The sequence below is a fragment of the Microchirus variegatus genome, assembly GCF_963457635.1.
Source record: "Microchirus variegatus genome assembly, chromosome: 2".
In the NCBI taxonomy this organism is placed as follows: domain Eukaryota; kingdom Metazoa; phylum Chordata; class Actinopteri; order Pleuronectiformes; family Soleidae; genus Microchirus; species Microchirus variegatus.
The window spans coordinates 12478639-12506418 of NC_139803.1; the positions used below are offsets into that span (position 1 = coordinate 12478639).

The following is a 27780-nucleotide window of genomic DNA, read 5'->3' on the forward strand; positions in this document are numbered from 1 at the left end:
AGTGTAAAGATGGGGGAGCCATCTGCATGGAGCACTTGCCAAAGCTGCTTTTGCTTTACAGAGGCACATTCTGCCCACACACGAGAATGCCAAAGCGAGTTGCAGCAGAGAGGTTCAAATGAGGTGGCAAATGGGTGGGGACATAAAATTCATTGCCGCTGCAGGTTTATTGCTCTGTCTGCACTCTAATAAGAGTTGTGAGATTGTCTTTTTCTGATACAATGAGAGAACGAACCATCTTAAACATAAGCTCATAAGTAAAGAGCAAAACAATTATTCTCTGGAATGATTGCCTGTCATTTCACGCAGTCCTTTAAATAAACACTGTCTTTTCTTGGGTATAGAGTATGTCATTTAAACACAGTGTTTGCTAGCTGAGGCATTGCTAAGGGATGCTTTTTCTACAATTAGTCGACAGCTTTAAAAGCACGGGCCTCCTCCACCATTCATTACCTCTTGTCGTTTCAGGCTTCACTGCCTTTTAATCCCTGCTGCAACAAGTGTGAGGCCCCTATAGGGGAGAAGGATGGATGTAACCCAGAATAAACTAGGCCCCACCAAATATTCAGTAAATGAATGCTGGTCCCACCACACAGAACTGTGTGCATTACAGCTGAAATGATATGAAAAAAACAGTTGACTCATATGAAGTTACACCCAGGGTTAAAGGTGGAAATAGTACAATTCTACTTATCCCATGATAAACTTTGGCTGTCATGTGGTTGTCATGGCACAATTTATTGACAATGACTGGAAGTTGAGACCCTTTGCCTCGACTTGTAAAATAACAGATGCGCAACTAATTGCTGAGACCTGCGCAGAGGCCTTCCTCAGCTAACTAACCACTCTGAGCACAGATAGTGTCCGTAATATGCTGGCAGCTGCCCGGTGACTTCAGTTTGGACACCCCCCTCCTCTCTCTTTATCATATCTTTACAATTAAACAATTGTGTCTGAAATACACACTGTCTGATTACTCAATAATTTAGTCATTAGAAGAAAAGCAAACTTATTCGCTAGATTAATGAATTTCAAAAAGCAAGATTAATTAGCGGTAGTTAATTTTTGACAGCCCTATATATATATATGTGTGTGTGTATAATTTGGAAAATAACATATTATCATAAAACTTAAGTTATCATGCATTTAACGTCAGAACCGTAGACCGTATATTGTGGATGATGCCGAGGAAGAACAGCAGCTCTATTTCTGCTGGATGACTTGCATGAGTGCACAGTGACAAACATTATTGCCATTGTTCGCCTTAGTTCGGAGTTAAATAGCCATTGCAACAAATCCATACACAATTTACTTAAGTGCTATTGTTGTCTGAAAATGTCTGACTCCTCGAGAAACTAGATGTATTGTGTATAACACTAAAGCTCAAGACATGCAGCGATATTCATACGTGCTCACTGCTCTCATGGAGAGACTTGGCAAAGATACGTGGGAGAGAAAAAAAAAACAAGTCCAACATGAATAGTTTTTGAAGTCGGAAGAGTGAGATGAGATGAAATGACAAAGGATGTGGGAAATGTGGATGTGAAATGTTTTGATTGGATAGAGTTTTTGGTTCAGCCTTGGAGACAGAGAAAGACTGCGTAAGTCCTGTCAGGAGTGGGGAGGTCAGCGCACCACTGGGAACACGGGGAGCAGAGAGCCGAGGCGTTGAATTCAAAATGAGGAGCTGGAAAGCTGGTGAGAAGGGGATGAAACAGAAGAATTTAGTGTGGATGAAAATGAGACAGGCCTCCTGTATGAGTAGCGGAGGCGAGAGAAAGGTCTGCTGGGAGTCCAGCCAGGAGAGAGTCGTGGTAGTACAGAGAGAAAGAGATGACTAGAATTTGGACAAGAAAAGAGGAGCAGGTGGTTGCACTGTGTGCATTCACATCAAGATTCTTTCGTAGCACGGGCAGCACAGGCGGCGTGGTGTTGTCAGTGAGACCAAGGGCTTCGACTAAAGGCAGGGTTTGCAGCCGAAGAAGGGGGAAAAATGCTGAAATCGATGTGGCAGGAAAGGAAAAACCAGCTATAGATGTCAGCTCAGCAGAGATGTGTGTGTCGATTGGAGGAAAAGTTTAGGTAAAGAAAGAAGTGACAGTGTGAGGGCATGACTTTATATCACTATGAGCAAACATCGCAGTGGACAATGGACAGATGTCTATTGATCTTTCTTTTTTTGTCCGCTTTCAAATTTTTCAAACAAATTTTCTCCAAAGCAGAATAGGATGGAATTGTAGCTTTGAAACACTAAAGTGAGTTCAGTATGTGTATGATAAATTGCTTCAGTATGTGAAGTGATTTATCTATTAATGTTAGCATCCTGTTCCACTTCATCTTGCAGATATTGTGTCTGCATGCGAGTTTGAGATGGGTGTGTGAGAGTCTTGGTAGGATCCTGGGAGCTGACTGGTCCTGGTTTGGTATGTTTTACTTGTTGCTTGTGGTTTATTGGGAGTTGGGAAGAGGGAGTGTCCTTACTCTGCTCATGTTGCGATCAAGTTTTCCCCTAGACCTGGTCGTAACATTGAGCTTGGTTGCTCTGTGGTTGTGAATTGGGACGTCACAAAAAATCGAGCTCATTGACAATGTTGTGGTGGTGGCCGTTTTCTCTCTTTCTCAATCATTCAATTGAGTCGCAGTTGATGAAATAAACAATACTGAGTCCATGTACCAGGTTGCAATATCTAAGAAATTAGCATGTTCACCTTGTGTTCTCACTAATGTCAATCGAAGCAAAAGTCAATAAAAAACTACATGCTGCCACATGGCAGCTATTTGACCCAGGAGTGAACGCATAGTGTAAACACATCCCCACCGATCCTCCAGCATCCTTGTCTCTATGGTCTCTGGGTGCCAGCCGGGGCCTAAAAGGTTGAAGTGAACACACACACACACACACACACACACACACACACCCACACCCACACCCACACCCACACCCACACCCACACACACACACACACACACACACACACACACACACACACACACACACACACTCCCATGTCTTCTGAAAAGGCAAGCAAAGGTTGAGAGGGAAAGACAGATGAGGCTTCTGTGAAGGAAAGAGTAATAAAAGCAAACAGGCAGAGTGGTGTGGATCTACTCTGTCCTCTCTCTCTCAGAGGACTCCGCTGGATTAGCTACAGTGTTATTCATGTGCAAAGATGCCATTTCACCCAGAAAGCACCCCCCCCCCCCCTCCAAAAAAACCTGATATCAACGCTGAGTGTATTAATAAGAGAGGTCTTAAATCTAGCAGCGACGGCAATGTCACTCTTTATAAACTGAACGTGAAACAAACCTATAGCGCGGCATCTGTCAAGTGAGGATGACAGAGAGGTAACAGCCAATTGCAGCTTTACTCCCACGTGGCAGCACACAGAGCCCAGGCAGCTCGCAATAATGTTTTTAAGCAAGGAGAAGGGAAATTTTATTTCTATGGTACATTTCATTAGAGGGGAAATGCACTGTGCTTTGCGTCAGAGGAATCGAGCATGCCATGTCAAAAAGAATTCGAGAAAAAAAGGAATATTTTAACTTCACAGAACACGGTTCGGGATAATTGTTGAAATTCATCTCTTGCACAACGCTATTATCCTCTTTTTACCCCCCATATTTCCCAACGTCTACTTCTGAAATATAGCTTGTGTTTAACAGAAAGAAATGCTGCAACAGCAAATGCTCAGTTTAGTTGAAAACTCAGGAACTTGCCAACCACTTGTACGCTTAGCTTGTCAGTAGCCTGATATTTTAATTCCATTTTACAGAAGGTACTTTTGACAACTGAGCTGTCTATGAGTATTTAAGGATGATAATTGAATCATCCTTAATCTGGAATTACCATTGCAGATATCCCTGACGTCATTTTGGCAAGTTGTACTTTACTAGTCTATGCTTAGTATGAAAGAAATTGATGTCATTTGTGAACAGTTAAAGTAGTTAACCGATACCCTTAAACGTAAATGAGTAAATATTCTTACAGGGAAAGGAATGCGTCGTCTTTGTGGACCTCCAATGTTATTAAAACCTCTATTTTATGAGATAAAGGGTACTGTGGACCCATGATACCTTTGACAGATATGATAGATCGAGGGATAGGTGCAGTAGATATGTACTGGAAGATCTCTAGCTGTGCTAGGTTTGGAGTAAAAAGGCTTTTCGACCGTTATGTACTGTTAAATCCATAAATTCGCAACCTGGAACATCAAGGGAGTATGTGTTGTTGATCGGAGAGAAGCTTGGATATACAGTTTATATGGATGGAAATGTAACCTGGATGTAGTAGTGGAAATAAAATGTGCAAACCCTTTACATGACTCTTCATTGCCTTGGTGATTGATTTGCCACTACAATTCTACACTATGGGGTTTGTCATTATAGATATCTACAATGTCATTAACCCTTTAACATTTTAACAAGCCTTAAAATGTCCATCTGGACTTATTTTAACCACAAAAGGGCAAGAAGGCTTCCAGAAACAGCGCGAGTGCAATGACCGTAATAAAAACATGACTTTGACGAGCAACTTCTCAGCTTTCAGAAACAGTGGTCTGCGATACGCTCAGTTTTAAAGGGTTCATTGAAAATATCTTAAAAGGACGATGTGGATATCTTCAATTGGGGATAATTAAAGATATCTCAAACTTGATACTTGAAACTGGGATTAGAGATATCTACAACTCGGTTGTGGGTATCAGATCGACTTAGCTGCCGCAGCATGAAATCAAGTACGGATGCTTCAAATGGATATTTATATTTTTGTCTCATCGCAAATGAATGTGTATTCAATTAATACTGACAGCACTACAATAAATCAATCAATCAATCAAACCACTCAGCTCGAATCCCTACAGCAGAAAATATACTGTCCTCTTGGCAGAATTCAACAGCAGCAGAACATTTTTTTACCCAGGAATCCAGTAACAAGTGACAAAACAAAGCACTTCCACAATCACAGTGCAGTGCAGACCTGCAGCAGAAACTCTGCCTGCCTGTGCTTCGGCTAACACACCAGTCAGATCAGACCATGAAAACCACTGACAGGTTACTCCACTTTGCTCGCTCATTACTCACTCCATAACATTGTAAGCAAGCCGCTAGCTAAGAGGTGTCACTGGACAGCAGGTGTCACTGCTTGTTACCATGGAAATACCAGTCAGCAGGTGTCCCGATGGTTACTGTGGAAATACTGGTCAGTGAGAATCTATACTTTGCTCATATGTGGTGGAAACATTGCTTCTACAATTCCTCCAAATTAAAGATAAATAGCTGACCTTAGGTGCGTCTGTTTCAGCGACAAAAACATTGCTTTCTGTTAATTATCTGTGTAATACAGGAGGAGTAAAAAGTGCTGCGCTCTGTGGGCATCTTCTGCCTGAGATCATTTTTTGCCAACACTTTATCAAATATGGGAACAGCATGGCTGACTGCAGGGAGAAAGTAAGAGGATGTCATCATTGTGCAGTACAGATGTGCAGTGGGAAGCCAAACCGTTCGGTAATTAAAGGCTATAAGTAGAAGTGTATTACACTTGCAGACAATAACGTGATTTAAGAAGTGGACTAATGTGTTGGTTTCTGCCAGGGTTTCTGAAGACTCTGCATTATGAATGATCCATGAGGCTTCCTGTTGTTTGTTTAGACTTTAGAGTGACCTAACAGAGCTGAGAAGAACGCATGCGAAGGTTTTGTTCGACGTATGAAATGTTAATCGGAGGACTAAAAATAAAAAAAACATGGACTTAAAAAACACATCAGCTGAACAATTAAACACAATTTTATCAAAAATCCCATTACGGCCTACTGCAATTTTAATTTAAGCCAAAATGTGTCAAATTACCGTTTTAGATTAAATATCGTCCTGAGCTATACATACATCATATTCTACTAAAGAAAATATTTTTATCACACAGTAAACATTTTATTTAACAATATGAGAATAGTTCTGATCGCTTTCATGTTATTAAATATGAATTTTTACCATTCTATTAGACTCATTAGGCAACTATTAATTAAAAAGTAAATAGTCCAAGTATTGAACCTTGTGGCACTCCTAAGTAAATTGTGATTTTTAGCAAATTAGTTAATATACAAAATGTCATATCACTATGCAGATTATTTGTAGTGTTTTTTTTCCCTGTGTATTCTTTTATCATCGGCTTATAACTGAAATAGTGAGTTGACCTTTATTTTATTTTTTGTATCTCGTGGTTCTCCTTGTACCCTCCCTCACTCTATCGTTTCATTTATTAAGATTCTCTAGTTGTCATCAGCCTCTAAATACAGCTGTAAAACAGGCAGTATTATAGGCAGTTATGCATAACCTTGCAGCCAACACAGAATTTGAATTAACAGACAATAAGAACCTTGGATTCTACAGCAGTACAAGACCTGCTGTTGATATGTCGGTCACAGCACACCGACAATCATTTTCTATTGGCCGACACGAAATTCTTACAAACCAGAGGGACCGTGTCCTCACGCCACCTTGGTTTGCTGGATCACAGTAGTGAGCGGTGCCCACTCCTGAGGTGTCTGGCCCGTCGCGCACACCGTTCACAGAACACCGTCTACTTTCAGCGCCCCCCGAGTCCCAGATGTTTCCTCGCATGAGTGATTATGCAGAAACACCAAGTCTGTGTTGGCAAATTCCTTTTTGAATAAAGAGCAAACCCAAATCTGGTCTTTGAGTACACTTAGATTCAGCGCCTGCGGGCGGAATCACAGCACAGTCGAGCACAGCCAAGCAGAAGAGATGAGCGAGTGAGCACAGAAGGGGGAAGAAATCACCATTTTTATAAAATGTGGGATGGCGAACCTATCTTATCCTCATCTGTCCTTGAAAGCTGCCAACATGATATTTGTTAAGACATCTCGAATCTCGAATTTGTTAAGACATCTCGAAGAGGGTTAAAGGGTAGTACAAACATAAATTAATATGGAAAAAAAAGGATTAAATGTGTAATTATTAAAGTCAAACTGTGTGTAATAGTTTGAGGATCACATCCATGACATTGCTCAAAGTAAACATTTGATATGCTCTACTTGTTGGAGGAGCAGGTTGCACATTTCTCCACTTTTCTCATTTACGTCTACAATTAAACCAGTCGTAACACATAAAAAAGTATATACCATAATTTAACGTCCTGTACGTCCTCGTTGTGTCCCAGTTCGATGAAGGACTGGAGGGCATTTATATGGAGGTTAAGACACAAAAAAGCATGAAGAATATTCTGTGTCGTATCCATTCATGTACTGTCTACATCTTCATCTTCCACACATTTAGACACGCGACTGGCTCTAGAATAAAAGACTGAGTGTGTTTCAAAAATCTCCCAGATTTCCTTCTGATGTTTAATGAAACAGAACATCTGCTGTTTTTCGTTGTGTGTTGTTTTTTTTTTTACTTTGAGATTCACATTTAAGTCCCAAGAATCTGTGGAACCCTTGAAAACACCAACGCTTTGGTCCATTTGCTTTGTTGCATGTCGTTACATCTGCTTCAAAAAGGATGCCAGATGGAACAATCTGGTTCGAGTTTCTTTGCTAATAATTCTTAACTAGTTTGCAAACTTTGCTCTGATTTGCTTCAGAAATCCATGTGAATGTTAACATTTAGATCTAAATGTATACGTATGTTTCTAAATCTGCAGTGTGAGCTGAGTGTACGGGGTATGATGACTTTTTAAATGTATTTATTTTATGTAATTATTTTATATTTATTTTAAAATATTTAACTTTAAACTTGGCAACCAACGCAGACTGAACACTTCGATTTAAATTAAACAGATGTTTAGATTTAACATTTGGATTTTGATTTAAAATGTATATTTGACATGTGGATTTAATTAGTTAATTAAATTTATATTTTTGATTAAACATTTAGATTTTGATTGAACATCTAAATTTAACATCCAGATTTAGTATTTAATATTTATTTTTCTATTGTCCATTAAAAACCGTCATATATAATAGGGATGAGCTGAGCCGATACAATACGATTAGATACGATAGTGTCAGTATCGGTATCGGTCCGATACTGGTCAAAATGACAGGATCAGATATCGGACTAATAAAAATGTAAAATCTGACAAATGCAAATAAATCATATTGCATGCTTCACTACACACAGATGGTAAAATTGAAAATAGCAACAGCTGAGTCATGTTGTGAGCTGCTTATTTATCATTATGGGAGAAGAATATTATGGTAAATATTTATATAGCGCTTTTCTAGTCTAGTCACACGTGAAATGGCACAAATGTCTAAAACGATATTGGACTAGTATCAGTATCGGCAGATACTCGAGATGGTGATATCGGTATCGGAGACAAAAAAGTGCTATTGTGCCATCCTTAAAAGGTTTTTCACATTCATCAAAATGTCTCTTAATATGAACAAAGTGACTATTATTATTATTATTAAATAGTCAAAAAAGGTAGGACAGCAATAAAAACGAAAACACACGAGAGCGCGCGCAAGTGAGGAGCTGTCCGTGGTGCTGAAAACGCAGGGGACGTCAAAGCAGCAGCAACAACCAATGACACGCAGTTTGAGCGGCGGATGATGGGGCTCAGTCAGAGCTACAGTACATGTCGTGTCCTGATGTTGCATGTTTTTATTTGTTAACCAACAAGTCCTTTTTTCTATATAACTATGATCATATTTGAGTCCATTTTAATGGCGCTGTGTTTATTGTGAGGCGGGTGAAAAAAAACAACAACTGCGGACCCGGCGGTGGTCACCGTTCTCGCGTGTGCACAGAGGAGGAGCTGTGACGCGTTAAGATCACCAATGCAAATGAGACTGACGACCCCCCCCCCCCCGCTCCTCCTCCCCCCACAGTCTCTCTCTCCTCTCTCCTCTCTCCACTCTCTCTCCCTCACACACACACACACAAAACACAGCCTGTGCGCTTTATACCGTCGTGCCAGTCTTTCAGAGCGACGACACTGGCAGAGAGAGGGAGAGCTTATATAACGGCAGCTCTGGGTAAAAAAAACGCTGAAGAGCCGGAGGGGGGGCGACACGTTTGCCGGATAACAAGCGAGGAAAACCGGGCTCACGTTCGGCCACAACCCGAGGAGTGATCGCACGGACGCGGGGGATGCGGCGCTCGCTTCTCCGCCGCTGAAGGTAAGAGCCTCCCGCTCCTGCTCCTGCTGCCTCCTCTCTACTATAAATGGTGGAGGTGAGAATGAGGGGGGGGGGGGTGTTTAAGATGGAAGACCTCTGCTTCTTTCATTATAGGTGAAGCATTTATTTAATCTCGCTAATGTTCCGCGTACCCTTTCGACCTCGCCGTCGTCACACACACCAATAGCGGGATATTTTGGTTATTCCGTGCGTAAAAGATGTTTGGAGTTGAGAATAACTTGAGCACTCGGACTTGACCATTGTGCAAACTGTTGCTCCGATCCTCCCCGAGCACTATACCGCACCCCTGACTTTTAGTTTTTAAAAGGGGGTTGCGGGAGTTGAAATGTATATTCGAGTCCATTTGCCAAGACAGGCCTGATGGAAGTAGCGCTGAAGGGCAAAGACTGCGTGTGACGACCACTGACACAACAGAGGCACCAGTGGAGAGAGACTGAGAGAGTGTGAGGCATCTAATGAAGGGTGTACATATACTGAATAGACTGGTGATACACGGGGAACTTGTGTATTGTGCAACCAGCTGTATCAGGGTTAGACCATGACATTAAAGAAACCAGGACACACTTCCCTGACCCTGTGCCAGGCTCCATGTCTCACTGATCACCAGGAAGCTTTTACACCCTAATTATTCTGAAATCCTTGCATGTGTTTTTTTTTTTAATTTTAATTTCATCCACCACATATCCATCTCTGCACAGATGAATCTCCATGCTGCAGCTACGATACCCCCCCCCCCCCCCATTTCATAAGCAGCCCTAATGCAATCCCCAGACAATTTGTTTTATCACATCATGTCATTTTGCTGCGATAAGTGAGATTCAAATTGTGAAGCTGTGAGATATTGCCAGTGTTAAATCAAATATTACCCAACACTGCAGGAATTAGGCCCAAATGAAATCTGGGAAGTGAAAGGTGGACGGGGGAGAAACCATTTTCTTCTTTTTCTTCTTTTTTTTTTTTTTTTAAATAAAAGTTAATGTCATTTCTTAATTTTGAAAACACAATCCTATCACAGTGTATAAACAGGAGCTGCTGAACACAACTCCAGGCAGGGTTTTGAATTTAAACACATGGTGCAGATGAAAGCAGTGAAGCAGAACCACTGAAAAGACAAACACACAAGCTCATATATTAACATGAGCTGTGCATCTAATATGCCAGACGTTTGTGTTACTCTCTTTCCCAGTATTACTGTGCTTTAAATCCATCTATTGTTGTCTTTCTCTGATTTTGTGCTTCAGCTTTTCCTCCACGGATCATCGTGACGCCAGTGGCCACAGAACTGGACACTCCACCCCCTCTCTGTCCTAACATATTCACCCATCCTCTGCTGCGATTGGTCGTGTAGCAATGAAGGATAAAGACATAGAGTCTGCATTATTACCAGACAAAAACCATGTTGTAAGTAGGTTACATATCCATCTCCTGGCTCCTAATCCATATGAAAAGGCCTTCCACTGAGGTCAGCGATCGTACACAGTGTGGGGAATGGTGGCGCCGCTCTACAGGCTGCAATGTCTCTTGAAGCGTGCCCAGGTGCTGCTGCTCTGCCTGGGCATCGCTTATCTGATGGCGGGCAGCATCCTGCTCCTGCAGCGCTCCAGCATCAGGCTCACCCAGCCGCACCTCGCCGGCAGCTTGCCGCCCATGCTGTCCCTCTCCGCGCCGCCCACGGCCTTCAGGACCGCGGGGCTGGCCGTGAGGGCGCGCTCCAGATGGGCCACCATTCAGTCCGTGTCCGGCGGTGGAGCCAAGGCCGGGCGACACTGGCCTGCTCCCCGGAGCCCGGGGGTCCAACACTTGCATCGCCGCTGGTTTCACAGTCTACTGCCAGAGAGTCCAGAGCAGAGAGTCTCCCTCCACAGGAGCAGCAGGCACAAGGGTAAATATTTATACAGATGAGCGTTTGCTGTTCTGTGAATATATTATGTCTATGCATAATAATTATTTGTATTGGCAAGAAAACGCCGATACGATACATATCCCACACAGGGGTGACGATACAATATAATCACGATACTATTAGCAAGGCGTATATTGTACCTTTTTTTTCCTCCCGCAAAATGTCACAAGTATAGTGCTTAAAGGGCCACTTCACCCCCAAAAAATATCCATATTTTTACAAATTTCCTGAGATAAATGTGTTATTTCATCATCAGACAGTGGATCTGAGACACGCGTCTCATTCCCACAACGACAGAGGACGTTGGGATTGGAAAAAAACAAAAATCGTTGACAAAAAGTCGACGTCAAAGTCACTTCCTTCAAAGAAAATAAAAGCCATATTCTGCTCTTTACTGTGTTTCTGTCACGTTTTATGAGTAAATATTACAGTACTCTGTAATATCATGTGAATTAAACAAACGCAGCAGCATCATAATGAAGATAGCGTTTAACAAATTTATTAGCGCACCTGTCACAGAAACAAGAAAAATATATAAAAAAAAATATTCAAAAAATGGTTATGTTATTGTTATTTATGTCACCATTTTATACCCAAAATTGGCGTCACATTCAACCACTAAAACTAACGTTTCTGTTCAGGAAAGCAAGTAAATAACTATAATTTTGACATCTTCAATAATCATAATAATCATAATCAAGACATTACTATTTTATAGGTTTTTATTTGTAGAACAGTAAATGTGATTGATGGAAATTCATGGATAAGAATAATAGTTATATTTTAGCATTAAAATATCATTTCAAAATATCATATATCATTTCACCTAAACAGCTGCAACATACTGGCGTATTAACCATTACAGAAACATAACAACTCTCTCAAGATGTTTTAATGTCACAATTTTTCCTTTTTTACACCTGTGAAATGAATGGTCAGTGTGTTTAGTCCAGCGCTCTCGACTCTCAATTATTCAGGGCTGTGGTTTCATAAGCACTGCTGGAGCTTCCCTGACAAAACAGCTAGCCAGCAGGCAAAACAAAGCACAGCCACAAGTGTTAACGTAACATGTGACCACCGGGCGCCCAGTGTCCTAATTACATTAATTAGAGTCAGAGTAAGGTGGTAACAACATGGATGTGATAGTTAACTGGGCACTCGGGCCTTAGCAATTACTTTTGCTTACTAATTGAATGTGCAAATAGCAAATGCTGCATTTCAGTCTTTCTGTCTTGTTATTGTTGGATGCCAAATTAACCCAGACAATTTAGCATTTCGGCTACCTTTTTCCATTAAAACGTACAGTATATAAATATTTTCACCAACTACATAAACACACCTGTGTATTAAGCTGGTGTATTAAGCGACAGCACTGCTGGAAAGGATGAGATTTTAGACATTTCCTTGCTAAATGTTGGAGATTAACCCAGTTTCCAGGATTGTTAAGTCTTTTTAACTGATGTACAGTTGTACAGTTTGATTCTTGTGCCGCTTCCTGTGACGGCACTCGCATTATCCCTGGTTACGTCACAAGTCGAGCGGAGTGGAAACACGCCATATGTCACTAAAGCCACAACAATAACAATAACAACAATAATAACAATAAGCCCATTGTGCAGGGCCATGTTCAGGCACTTCACTTGAATGCCTAATTGAATGGTTCTAAGCTTTTGTTCATGAGTGCAGTGCAGTACAGTGCCTTGAGATAATGTATGTTATGATTTGACGCTATACAAATATAAATGAATTGAACTGAATTAAAAAAATCATGCCAGAGAATCGTGATCTCAATTCTAAGGAAAGAAATTGTGATCCAGAATCGTGCAGCCCTAGTTCATATCTTTTGAGTTCATAAGGTTAAAGTTCTGTGTATATCAAATCAATTTCCAAATATTCAGTCCGACTGGGCAATAAATCAAATTGTTATTGCTCACCAAGAAGCACAAAAACAAACAAAGTCCCGATAATCCTCATGAGTTCTGAATGTATTTGATCAGTGACGTAGTGTGTACATTACACTTCACACAACCGTAGCACTGAGAGGCTTGTGGTCTCCTCACAGGAACTAATGTGGTTTTGCTCATAATGAACTGCCTCGGTGTGTGTCTGCAGCCAAGGCTTGGGCACCTGTCTTGCCATTAAACTGCAGCAGATATCACTGCAGAGTCAATGAAAGCGCTCTCATCGCTGTCACTATCCTGCTGTCTCTATAACAGACCTGTGGAAGCAGATCTGCAAGACAGAAATATCCCCCCGCTGAAGATGTGAGGCTGTGGCTTTCCGGGTTAATAATATATGAAGAAGCAAATATACAAAGTTTATTTTCTATGCTGTGATTCTGTGCTTTCCTGCTCCAAAAGGGGCCTCGGGGTGAGGTAACACAGCAGCACATTCACATCAGATTTTATTCTACTTTTACAAACCAACGAGCATGACCTTAGCATATTCAGAGGAGCTTCATTACACATTTATATGACATTTTACGAGTGAGTGCTTCAGATTTCGCAGGTGAGGCAGAGAGCGCTCGCCGATCCTCTCAAAACCAGGGAGTGGGGAAAAAAAAGGCGGGCAGTCAAAGAAGAAGTTTCTAGAAAATAAAGTATCGTGAAGATGAAATCATACAATCCCTGATGTGTATTCTCCGTTAAAGAGCCCTTATCATGACTTGAGTGCTTGGAGATTTCCCTGGAGATGTACTTAGTTGTTTAACAGCGCCTGTTCTTCTGATATTTTGTTGAAATAATAAATACAGTGGAATCACCTTCAGTGACATTTGTTCTAACAGCTTTTTTTTTGAAAAGCATCCTATAAGAGCTCTTAATCCCTTTTTTAAACAGACACTACATAACCACTCAGTCACTAAGCAGGGTAATAAAGATGAAAAATGTCGGAGCCAGGAATGGGATCAGTTTCAGTCGCAGCCATCTGGCAAAGGTTCCTGTCTAAAAGTATTAGCCAAGACACGGAATTAAAACTCCCAGCTCTGTTGTGTCACGTGTACAGGAGAAAAAAATTAAGGTTTTCATGGAAAAGGCACCAAAAAAAAAATCAAATGAAGCTTTTCAATTTCACTTGGTTCCTTGTTTTAAGTTTTTCTGCTCCACTAAGATATAGATGACAATCATCACATCAAACTATCTCAGAATAGAGAATAATTATATTCCCTATCCCCCCCTCCCAAAAAAAATGTCCACCCAGTTCCAATTTACTAAATGACTCAATCTATTGGCCACAGCCGCTCAAATTTGAGCTTATTTCTTTCCCCCATTCCGCGCGTTACGTAATTGTAAAATGAACTGCCTTGTGTTTTGGATGAATGAGTTTAATGAAACTATCTTTGGCTGCAGCCACAGTTTCAATGTCACACTAATGTCACATATTTCACTCTTTTCTAACAAAAAAAAATCATTATAATGATTTGAGAAGCTCTTTCTCACTCTCGATGGCACAAAGGTGGAGCAGAGGGGAGTAAATGGCACAATCAGGACACCATAACGGCGTTGCAGTCGCGAAACAGCGCTAATTAATCCGACAGTGGAGTCCAACCAGATGTTTGCGGCAGATACACTTGTGATGTTTTTTGTTTTTTTTAAGTCCTTCATTTTACTGTGTAAAAATAAACTTGTCAGAGCTAATACATTTATGGCATCAATGTTTCTAAATTACCTTTACACAATAGTTAATTTGGCTGATGCAAATTTTATGTATCATCACATTACACCGGGCTTGTAATATCTTGGCGTCATCTCAGGTTTGTCATTAAATCTTAATTTTTTTCCACCATTTCATTTATCTCCATCTTCAGTCTGTCTTTAGACACCGATTTATCTCTTACGCAGATCAGTAACGTTACATAGTTACAAGGAGAACTTACTATTTTGCACAGTAAAAGGTGTGAAAAGAGATTTTAACAATTGTGGCATTGTGGGATCCAGATTCAGTGTGCAGGTGATTTAATCGTACGTACGTAGTTTTACAGCACTTGGTGTCTGTATGGTTGCACTAATGCTTCCTTCTGGATTTAATCATTACTTATTTTCTGTCCTTTCTCTCATTCTAACTGACACATGATGGACATTGTATAGAAGTAAATACTCAGTATTTTGCTGCTGTGTCTCCTACCGTGGCTCCCTCTTAGCGGGATAAAAAAAAATTCTAAACATTTCTTGTGATTTTACGGCACACAAACATTTCAATTAGGCTGATGTGGCTCAAAATTTTAATCAGAGCTGAACCATCGATTGGTCTGCTACTTTTTAGACAAAAGAAAATTTGAACGCTGCCTTTTTCCCCCCTCTCTTTCGCCTTCTGACAAAAATACAACTCCAACTCGTTCACACCTCCTCTGACCTCAGCTTTGCTCAAATACAGCTCCGTCATCACAGCAGAGGTCGTATTTGACCCAGGGCAAAGAAAATCACGTACAGAGCATTTAAATACGAGCGCCATGGCTTTTTAATTTAATCTACAACTGCGATTTTCAAATTCACAGGAGGTTGGTCAGCTCGTCGTCAAGCTCTGCAGAAGCCTGATAACGAGCTGTTCATCTGAATTAGAGGTGTTTGAGTAGGGCAACATCTAAAACATGCAGGGCAGTGTTCCCTGAGGACCAGGGTTGGGAAACTGAGGTTGTTTGAAACTGATCTAAAGTTTGGCATTGTTCACTTTGACTCTTCTGTTGGACGTCTTGCTCATGCCTCTTCCTCTGACGGCACCCTGACCAATCGTTGGCCAACGTCACGCATTGTATTGCCTCAGCTCGCTTGGAACCTCGCCAGAGCAGGTACTGTCGCTAATAGAAAAGCCGTATAACCTCGCCGTGCCGAAACGAGGCACGCCGTGCAAGTGGAAAAGCGCCATTTGTGCACGTCACGTACACAACACCTTCTCAGAGGAAGCAGCTCCTCGATTAGGACACGGCACCCGAACATTTCTCAGCCCATTTTTTAATGGACACACACACACAGAGAGAGAGTGAATATCTAGACTGTGGCAGTGATATACTGTACGTCCTCATGCCCTCTCCATCATTAGACTCTTCCATCCACTCCTGTAAGGAAGAATGAGCTCCAGCACAGTCATACGTCTCAGCGTTAAAGAACGCCACAGTGTCAAACCTCCGCGCGCTCATTTCTACCACGCATGGGAATTCAAGCTTCTTCCCTCCATTAACACTCAGCCGCACCTGCCTGGGGCTTCTCTTTCACTTTGATTAAAGCAATGACCTGCCTTGCTCTCCGTAAAGTGGGGGAGGGGAGGGGATCTGGATTGGTGATGCCTCTTGAGAAGCTACAGATTTGACAGAGCTGACCTCTCGCAGCGTTCAGGCAAGGCAGTGGCTGCTGACGCTCTACGGTTCATCTGAATTAGAGGTGTTTGAGTAGGGCAACATCTAAAACATGCAGGGCAGTGTTCCCTGAGGACCAGGGTTGGGAAACTGAGGTTGTTTGAAACTGATCTAAAGTTTGGCATTGTTCACTTTGACTCTTCTGTTGGACGTCTTGCTCATGCCTCTTCCTCTGACGGCACCCTGACCAATCGTTGGCCAACGTCACGCATTGTATTGCCTCAGCTCGCTTGGAACCTCGCCAGAGCAGGTACTGTCGCTAATAGAAAAGCCGTATAACCTCGCCGTGCCGAAACGAGGCACGCCGTGCAAGTGGAAAAGCGCCATCTGTGCACGTCACGTACACAACACCTTCTCAGAGGAAGCAGCTCCTCGATTAGGACACGGCACCTGAACATTTCTCAGCCCATTTTTTAATGGACACACACACACAGAGAGAGAGTGAATATCTAGACTGTGGCAGTGACATACTGTACGTCCTCATGCCCTCTCCATCATTAGACTCTTCCATCCACTCCTGTGAGGAAGAATGAGCTCCAGCACAGTCATACGTCTCAGCGTTAAAGAACGCCACAGTGTCAAACCATTGCGCGCTCATTTCTACCACGCATGGGAATTCAAGCTTCTTCCCTCCATTAACACTCAGCTGCACCTGCCTGGGGCTTCTCTTTCACTTTGATTAAAGCAATGACCTGCCTTGCTCTCCGTAAAGTGGGGGAGGGGAGGGGATCTGGATCGGTGATGCCTCTTGAGAAGCTACAGATTTGACAGAGCTGACTTCTCGCAGCGTTCAGGCAAGGCAGTGGCTGCTGACGCTCTACGGCATCAGTCTTGTGAAGACCATGTTTCAGCACAACCTCGTTTCAGCACAACAAGCTAGATGAGCTTCACAGGACAAAGCAGACTCATTGTATCATGAATTCAATATGGTGATGCTTGACCTGCTCGGGATTTCTACGTCTGTGAACATTTGCTGACACATCCATTCAGTCCCTAACGACCCCCCCTTTAAATCCTCTCTTTGACCTGTTGGCATCGGTCTATTTTTAAAGCTTTTAAAGTGTTTGAACACGCAGTGTCCTTGAGACCTTCAAAACATCCATGAATGCAAATTCATCCTAGCATTTTGTAAAAAAAAAAAGAAGAAACCTCAGAGTGCATACTGACATATTAGCCGTGGACACTTCATCATGAGCTGAAAACAAAAAAGTTGACAAGGAAAAATGCAGCTTACAGTACAACCTAAAAATATTCCAGTCACAGAACCGAGGGGCAAAGATGTAAATGAAGCCAGCATACAAAAGAAATGCATATGCTCCTCTCCATACAGATATCTATAAAGGGCTAAAGGAGACTTTTATGTGACAGCAGAGCAGGCTTTGATTTGGCAGAGTGGCAAAGAGCAGGATAACATCAAACACTGAATTTAGGCGACATTTTTTACATGGAAACCTTAATCTTCATATTGGAGTCTATTATACATAACATGACTTTTATTCACAGGAATAAAAACAATCTATGTTGAATGATAAATTAGCAAACTGATCATGTAATTAATGAGGTACATGACTTATAATACATTCTGGTGCGTAAAGTCGTGTAAATTGAGACAGTGATGACGTAAAGTCACTGCTTTGACCCTGTTAAAGGACAAAGTTTTATACCCATAGGTAGTTAAAATAGAAAACCATGAGAAATGTGTTTAAAAAGCATTCACTCGCGGGTCAAATGACACTGCAATGAATGTGGGTTTTTATCAGAATAGGAGGACAAGTAAGACCTGGGTGAGGACACACATTTATTTTTCTTTCCAGCGCAATGTTACGATGTGCATTCATCGTCAGCATGTAAATCGCAATAAATGTTTTTAGCAAGCTAGGATTATTTTCTTCTTCCTCCAACACATTTTCGTTTCTGTTGCACGTCCCATTATGCAGGGGTGAGCAGCGCACAAAGCACCACATGACAGAACAACCACTGGCAATGGGAACAGTGTTAATTGACTCTTTTAGCGAGTTTAGCCGGGTTCACAAATCCGGACATACCTGCTAATTTTAGTGTGAAAGACACTTTTTTCTCAAGCATGTGCTTGTAATTTTGATTTAACACGTCTAACATATAATATTCTAACCTGTATTATTTGGTGTGATCATGTAATGGGGCTACAACCAATAACTATATCCATTTTTAATCAATCCTCAATTATTCTGATGGACAACTAATCATTCACAGCCATAAAAACAAATGAAGCAATCCCTCTCATCACAGATATTTCCAAACTGACTGCTTTCCCTGCTTTTTTATGACACATGCAGGAACCTACATGGGTTGCTTTCTGCACAATGCCAGTGACCGAGCCCTGGGAGGAACCATGCTTTATGACCTGCGCAAAATGACCAGTTCTCTGTGTCAGGACACCTGCTCAGAAAGGTAATGCGTTTGTGGCGTGTCTCTGTGAAGGGACCACAGAAGGCCTGCTGTTTGAGTAAATGCTTTGGATCTCGGTCTCCTCCATGAATGCCTCCTGTGTTTGGGAGGCAGTGGAGAGCCAGGTGGCTGCATGACAGTAAAAGATGAGGGGGAGTGAGAAAGGGGAGAGAGTGAGGAGCAGGCCCGGACAGAAGGCTTGATCTGTTGCAGGAGAAGGAAGGAGGGAGAGGTGGGTTTGTGTGTGTCAGAAAGCTTAATGAGCTGACTACAGCAGTTGCTGAATAAATCAGTGGCTAAATGTGTGCTTCCCTGTGGCTGCGGTGTGATAATCTCTTATTGGGTCAGTGTGAGCTGAGTTAGCAGCATTGACGTGACTCTTTAAACCTGCCAGACGATGTGGATGCGGACAGGCGGCGGTGGAGGGGGGGGGGTGGTGAGGGTGGACTTTTGAGCACAAAATCATCCACTTGAATTATTGTATGTTAGCGGCGAAAAAGAAAGTAGCGTAGCAAAGCAGCAGAGCACATATGGATGCCGTCAGACTGAGAGCCGGTGCTCACATCTCAAGCCCACTGAGCATTAACCTCCCACATATCCACCCCCCCGCCCATCCACATGAAAATCAGTCGTGCTCGTTACCTGAGCGGGCCAATTACAGCGACTAGAAAAAGTTAAAAGTCAAGGCAATTTACGGGGAAGCTTCAAAAGGACATATATGAAAAGGTCAATTTTGATGAGGTCTCTATCTTTTCCGGAGAGGCAGGGGAAGAGAGGGATGAGTCACAACAGCTTTGATATGTAAAGTACAGATCAGAGGTGACTTGCAGTTCAGCAGAGGAAAAGGCATTACATGGTCAGATGAGTGCAGGGAGGGTAAAGTACTGACAAATATCACAGGGAGATGGAGCATTCTGTTGATTAAATGCCTGGAAGTTTGAGCTAATTGATAAAAATTGAAATGTTAACTGATGACCTAAGGGATGGTTTAGCCTGAGGCAATAGCTTGAGGTTATGGACTGCCCATGGCTACATCAATAACAGTGTGTGTGTGTGTGTGTGTGTGTGTGTGTGTGTTAGTGGTTACCAGTTTGCAGGTCTGGAGTTTGGAGCTGAATGCCACTGCGGGAATCGCATCAGTAGTGCGCGGGCTCCCGAGGAGGATTGTAGTCTGGTGTGTCGGGGTGAGAGAGGGTCACCGTGTGGCGGTGTGGGTCGACTCTCCATTTACAAGGTGGAGGAGCAGCTGCCAGGACACAGAAAATGTAAGTCAGACCTCCCCTGGGGGAAGAAATGAGATTGTTTTTCTCTGGAGAAATAACTTTGATGCTCTGTGCCCCTAAAAAAGTAACAAGTCTGCATCGCTCAGAAGATCAGCAACTCCATTATAACCTCATATAAAGATCACCTGTCAAACCAGATCATTTGAGCTTGTTCTTTCATCACCATGATCCAGGACTAAGCACTTTATTTTGATACAGTCCTGCAGCCAGAATCACTAAAGCATGTGCTACCAAAAATTTTAAAACATAGCATCCCTTTGTCACTTATTATTATTAATTCCCGCAGAAAAGTTGTTATTGTTTGTTTTTTACAGAAAACACACTGTGCGTATGTGTGTATCCCCTTTGATATCATCCCCAAATACTGCAGATTTGCAGCTGGAATTGTTGCCTCACAGCAAAAAGGTCACAGGTTAAGTTCCAAGTTTGACCATGGGGCCTAAATCAGAGGTCTCAAACTTGAGGCTCGTGGACCACATGCTGCCCTCCATTTGATTTCATATGGCCCACCACTGAATATCGGAATTAAGTCATTTCTTTATACGTTTTTCTATTAAGATTAATTTTTGCGTAAAATATGCACCGTTCCATGTCAACAAAATGCTTTTACTTTGAAATTCTGTGAAATATTGACCCCCAGGCCCTTTGAGTTTGAGACCCCCTGTTCTAAATTGACCATAGATGTGAATGTGATAGTGAATGTTTGTATGTGTGACCCCAGTTTCCACCCTCTCTCTGATGGGATTGGCTCGGTTCAGATGCTGGGACAGGTCAAGGGCTGGGGTACCCCTGAGCAAGGCATCTAAACGCCCATGACTCGTGTGTGTATAAAGAAAATGCAGAGGATAAATGTAGCGTCACTAATTGGTGGGTGTGTGAAAATTCTAATTTTAAAGAAGCGATGGATGGATTTCAGTTGAAGCTAAGACTCAGCTAAGTTAAGTAACTCTTCCATCTGTGCTGACAGTCACCATAACAGGCTGACACGCGTCTGAAAAACTCCAGAAAAGAAGAGGTCAAACAAAATGTGAGCTGGCGTCAGCAGGTTTTTTTTTTGCACAATTGCAACATTAACTGGGGATTCTTTTTTTTTAATAAATGTAATTGGGAAATGTAGTCAGTGTAAATGTCATGTCAGTTTAATAACAATGAAATGAAGATGTGGAAAAACAGGCTGCAGCAGCAGTTTCCTTAGTGTCAGAACTCCATAAATACACACATATACATATAAATTATAGGCAGGCTCCTGTGTGTGTATACTGTATGATATATAAACATGTAAAATAATTATGCAATGAGAACGCATGTTTTATTGATTGACTAAGCACGCATATATTTGCATAAAACCATGCTTAGTGTAGCCTTCATTTTGATTTATGACATTTGCTGAAACATTTTTCAGTTAAGAATAATCTGAGGCAGTGACTGTGGAGGATACGCAACGCCCCGCTTGTTCATTCTGCACGAAGAATAGAGGTTGTGATGCGCCGCGTTTCAATATACTATAATATTCTATCTGAAAAAACATATTTCATGTAAAGATGTACTGCTTTGCCAGATATACATTTAGTTTTTATTATTATTTCACTGTTTCCCCCGTGATTTCATCATGAAAACGCTGACGATCCGCGAACGTTGCCTCCTCCATTCTTGTTGTCGGCAAGGTCAAATCTATTACAGAGGGACTTTATTTCATATATGGTATTAATATTCATGATTGGATGGTTCTGTGTGTGTCTCAGGAGGTTTGCAGCTGAATTCTGAATGTATTATACACTCCAATTCAGTCAAGAGCATGAATATATTACAGGCTGAAATACTTAAGACTGGCTGGATATTTCAAATTAACCCCGAAACCATTGTACAGGTTGTTTCTAAGTAAGGATGACTCTACCAACTTTCCTTATTATCTTTCCAAGTGCACGCAGCTATTCCCTCATTTATTTTCCTCTCTCCAGTCAGAAACGTTCACTACCGCGGCTGCTTCAAGTTGCCAAAGAGCACCGTCGACACCTTCCCCGTCTCCTCCTTTCAGCCCAACGGAACAACGCAGTCCTGCATCGAGACCTGCACAGATAAGGTTTGAATAACTTCTCTGAAATTACAGAGCAAATCATCCGAATATTGCACAATCTGCGGCTCTCCGTCTACTCTCCCAGGAGATCACACGTGGGTTCACAGAACTCCTAGAATTTTGCTGAATATTTAAGGTTTAATGTGCCTCTAATTAGAAGTAGTCCGGATGCTGCACTCAGACCTAACTGAAGCAGATGCGTCTCTTTCTAAAAAGAGAAATCACTGGTAGTAGAAATGTTGCATGGCGGGAACCACAATGTAATTAATTTCCACACTGCCGTGTGTGCTGTATGTCTGAGTGACTATGCAGTATTTGTCCTTGTGCTTTTACATGGAGCGTTCTGACCTTCTAAAAAAAACAGGAAAAGGGACAAAAATTGTTGCATACAAATTAAAAAAGCAAGCTGGACAGGATTTTTGGATAGAAATGTGAATAATGTAATAAAAAAATGAAGGATATTTGTTGCTTTTGGGTTTTTCCAGGAGTTTCCTCTGGCTGTGTTCAAGAAGCCGCACTGTTTCTGTACACGGATGTCACCGGTGTTCGCGCTCAACGACACCAGCAACTCCACACCCAGTGCGTCCGCTGAGCACGACCACTACCTGGTGTATCACACACCTGTGCTCGGTGAGGGAATTTGTGTCAATCATCCACGCGTTTAAAATTCTAGCCGCGTCTCGTTCTGATAGTGTAATAATTACCAGACCGTGCCTCTGTTTTAATCAGATCCCCCTTCTGCTTTGTCAGGATTTTTTGCAGCCTCTCTTGTCTCCAGTAAAATGGCCCCCCGTAAAAACAACATACTCTAAATGATTCCATTCCCCGACACTGTCAGTGAATCCTGTGCCGTTTTCTGGCGAGGAAGAGGACTTAGTGCATGGCTGAGGATGAAATTGCCTTGTAAGCAGTGTTCATCTCAGACTTAGATCAGACCGCTGCAGCTATCTCAACTCTTATCCTCCGATCCTCTCCTCTTAGTTCCGCGTTACCTTTGTCCCTGAAAATTAATCCGCACTGTGGTAATTCTGATCTTGTGTAAATATATGTAACTGAAACTGACAGGGGAAAAAAAAAAAACACTGTCCCTCTAGATTCCAGGTGCAAAGAGAGAATGTTTCTGCCTGAGAGATCCAGCTCCCTGGTGGCTCTGTCGAGTTTTCCTGGCGCAGGCAACACCTGGGTACGGCATCTCATTGAGCTGGTGACCGGCTACTACACTGGCAGCTTCTATTTCGATGGCATGTTGTACAACAGAGGTGAGCTGTGAAGGGCACTGCGCAGCCTGTTCTAACAGGAAAAAACCTTCCCATTATTATTTTTTTCTGAAAACCAGTGCAGATAGAATGTTTGCATGTGACATATAGGCCAAATTTGCCTATATGTTTGCATCATCAGCGACTATGCTGTTTACAAAATGACTATTTTTGATCGTCTATTAGAGAATTAGCGTACTTCACACTTGATTTCATTGGTAACCATTTTCCTGAGGAGCTAATCTTTTCATAATTATTTTCATTAATCGATGTCTTGTTTTGCCCACAAACCAAAATAATTCCGTTTTTAATTATTTCTTTATCTGGGGCAAATAAACTGGGAAAATATTCACATTGAAGAAGCTGAAACAATCACAAATCTTGTTTTAATCATGAAACAAGCTTCAAACTGATTAATCGTTGATCAAAGCTCAACGCGACATCATTCGCTTTACCTCCTCTTCAATAAAAATGATGTCAATTTTGTTTATAACTGCACTGCACATATGTGTGGACACTAATGTGACTGACCGTCCAATTGATGCCTGGGTGCATCTGTGAAATCCCAGTTTTAAAAACTGACATGACACCACTCAAATGGCAATTCTCAATGCGTCACAACAGTGTATGTCGCAGGCAAGATGTCAGTGTGTTTTATGGTGCAACACAACACATTTTTAATGGAGAGAATATTTAGGGCCATGAGGTAAACCCATGATCTTTTTATAGCCCCACAGAGATGCTAAATCTGTCATTTCCTCTTTTCAGCCACAAGTGGTTAAAATTATGTTGCTACGTATGTCTGTACACGTGTAAAAAACATATATGTGGTTTGCAGAAATGTAAAAGTGGAACTGCAGACTTGGTTGCACTGAAATCCTCTCTCACAAATGAGTGTTTGAGTGAGTTGCTATGCAGCTGACCCTGTCCAATTTTTATTTCTTCATCGGTGCCAGGCTTCAAAGGTGAGAAGGATTATTGGAAGAGCGGCCGCAGCATCTGCGTGAAGACCCACGAGAGCGGTCAGAAAGAGATCGAGATGTTCGATTCTGGCATCCTGCTCATTCGAAACCCTTATCGCTCCCTCATGGCCGAATTCAATCGCAAGTGCGCCGGACACTTAGGACACGCCACGGACACACAGTGGAAAAGCAAAGGTAACGCAGTCCGCAATCCACACGCAGACATAACGGTCGAGTGCTTTTACGGCTCTGCAGACAGATGCTGTACTTATTGCTGAATAATGTCCTGCTCCTGATGTTACAGCTGCAGTGGACCTCAGGGTATTTATGTGACGCCTGCACTGAGCTGTCACATACAGTAAATACTGTGAGTAGGTTCTTAAAACATAAAATTCAGCATCTTTAACAGAGGATTGCAGCTTATCTGAACTCCTGAAGATACAGGGAGATGACAAAATATGTTCAGAAACATGAATACTAAGAGGAAATACAAAGTACAAAGTACCATCATAAAAGTTTTCTTTGGCAACTATTTTGTTGACTGTACGTGTATCTATCGATCTAAGTAAATTATCATTATTATGATGTTTATTTTATTCATGTAGCAGCTGTACATTAGTTAATTTGGCCCTTTAATTTGTAATACGAGTCTATAATCGTCATTCTTTGATGACAGCTTCATTGTTATTGTCAGGTACAGCTGCTAACAGTTATTGGCCATGTTTATTGAAGCTGTTTCTTACCTGATTCACAATATAGATCATGAAAAGTATATAATGACTTGTTGTACTGCCATTTCTGTAACACATAGTGTTTTTTATAGAGATTAAAATGACATTTCCAGCAGACAGCACGTCTGATGAATGAATTGTGACTCAACCTAATGCATGTCTTATTAAATAGATATCGAGTAAAAGGCTTTAAAAAAAATATTTTGCAATTGGTGACCCTCCCCAAAAAGAAGTAGAAGTATGGCAAGAGCTACAGACACCGACACCACTTTAAGCTATGGGGATGTGAAGAGGATTTCAACAAATGATAAAAAAGATCACTCTTACTTAAACACTAATCTTTGACATTAACCATACCAGAAATAACTGCCGTCACTGCATCACAATTTACTCTCTTTCACCTGCAGACTGGCCAGAATTTGTCTCCAGCTATGCCCCCTGGTGGGCGTCCCACGCACTGAGCTGGCTGAAATTTGGACGCCGTCTACTGGTGGTGCACTACGAGGAGCTGCAGAGAGCTCTTCTCCCTCAGCTCCGTCTCATCACCGCGTTCCTAAACGTCACAATGGCGGAGGAGAGGCTGCTTTGTGCCGAGAGCAACCAGGACGGCCATTTCAAACGCTCGGGGACCCAGCAGCCCTCCTTTGACCCCTTCACCCCTGACATGAGACACATGATTGACTCCTTTATCCACAGTGTTGACCAGGCTCTGCAGAACAGGAACTTTAGTGGACTTCCACAGGAGTACCTCCCCAGATGATGATCTGAAAAGGTCACTCATGCCTGGTGCAGCAGGACAAGTTCTTTAGTGAGTGCTCTGTGGGGAACAGACACACACACACACACAGACTGGCTGATGGAAAGTGGACCACCTGACTGTTTGATAAGCCAGGCACACTGTGTTTGGCTGCGGTGTCATGGAAACGCAGCAGAGGTCACAGGAGGAAATACGACAATTCATTGTGCGATCCAATGGCGAACAGTGATGAAAGCCTCGCGGCCGCCTGGGGAAAGTGCCTCTCTCTGCGAGCGGCAAAGATGACAAATATCCCAGAGAGGATTTGACAAGATTTGTTGGACTGCAGTGTCGGGATTATCCAGCAAAGTGTCTGACTGTACAAATGTGAGTGTGAATCCTGGTGGGACTCATTTTGGTTAAGAAGGTTTTTTTTTTTCTTTTTTTCTGTGACGCTTTACAAATTCACTTTAGTACATATTATGTTCCTAGCATAAGAGCGACCTGTCACACTAACACAGATGATGGACACTGAAGAATTACTCTGACGGTGCAGTGTTTATGGAGGAATCCGCTGCTTGCGACGTGTCATGGTAATGATTGATAAAAAAGCCTTAAGGTGGAATTATGTCTGGACTCTCTATTCAACTGTACATCAACAGAAATAATGTTGATTATTTACCATTTATGACCTCCTTATTTTATTAAACCAGTTCAGTTTGAATTAAAGGAAGTACCTTTACATGACTTGTGTTGATTTTTCACTTTTATGGAGCAAAGCTAACACACAAAAGCTCCATCTCAGCCTTTTATATCTGACGATTTGTGCTGCATTCACTCATTATTATAGTGATGCCACAAAAACAAGAAAAGAAAGAAAGAATAAATTCATGCTCATGCCAGTTCCTTATTATTGAACTCCGCTCTGACTTATAGATATAGATATAGATAATATACTTCAGCTATCCCCAGTCTGCACAGGAATAACAGTGCCGCCCGATGCCGAATTGCAGATACTGCAGTAAAACGCGCTTCATCTGATTTCTTCCACCATAATTGAAAGAAAAAAGGTGATGACAAGAATATAAGAAAGGGCAGATTTCTTTGAAATTCTTGATGACGTGTCAAGACTCAATAATACTTAGATAAGATGTCGTTTAATTGGCAACAGCAAAAGAGAAGCGTGCTATGGCAACAGGTAAGTATAATAAGAAACTCGATGTCAACAGCTGTGTGCAAACAAACATTAATTACTTTTAAACACCGATTTTTCAAATTGTGGTTAAGAGGGTTTCAGTGTGTCAGGTTATATTATACAAAATATCAAGGAGGCTTGACGAAATTGCGGCGCAACATAGTAAACAAACCAAAGCTAAATCAATAATAAAAAAAAAAAATGAACCATTTCATAAAGGCAGGATTCATTGCGAGGCTGTTTGTACGAGACTGAACAGGTTTTCATTACATTCTGTCACAGAAAAACAACAAACTGCGATTTCAGCTACGAGCCACAAGGTTAATGTCTTCCTCGAGCTACAAATGTCAAGATTTAATGTCAAACCAAAATTCAATCCCCAGAAGCAGCCGCGATTCCCGGATGGATGAGCGGATTTTTAACCCTTAGCTGGTTCTCATAACACACCTGTTTCAGATGCATGCACGTCTGAGCTGCAGCTGCTGCTGCTGCACCACTGGTGTTATAATCATGAAACCTATACTCATGGAGACGATTTTGCAAAAGCAAAGGTCCAGCGTAATAATCATGTGGAACAAGATGGTGGTGGACAGAGTGCCAACTCATTTAGCTGGCAGACGCACAGAAAAACGGAGTTAAAGCTCATTATATCATGTGTCAATCCCATAGGACTAGGATTGCCAACTTTTATCGGCAGATAATAAA

General features: G+C 41.9%; 1 protein-coding gene across 1 annotated transcript; it reads left to right on the top strand.

Annotated features, from left to right (window-relative positions):
• Positions 1-10649: 10649 nt before the first annotated feature.
• LOC310944937 (sialate:O-sulfotransferase 1-like) lies at positions 10650-25904 on the top strand (the record flags this gene model as incomplete). The annotated part of the gene is made up of 8 exons (XM_083910793.1): positions 10650-11043; positions 18727-18841; positions 19919-20103; positions 22080-22201; positions 22681-22825; positions 23290-23454; positions 24408-24608; positions 25552-25904. 8 exons carry the CDS (start codon positions 10650-10652, stop codon positions 25902-25904), a joined length of 1680 nt encoding a protein of 559 aa, XP_083766919.1.
• Positions 25905-27780: the final 1876 nt, after the last annotated feature.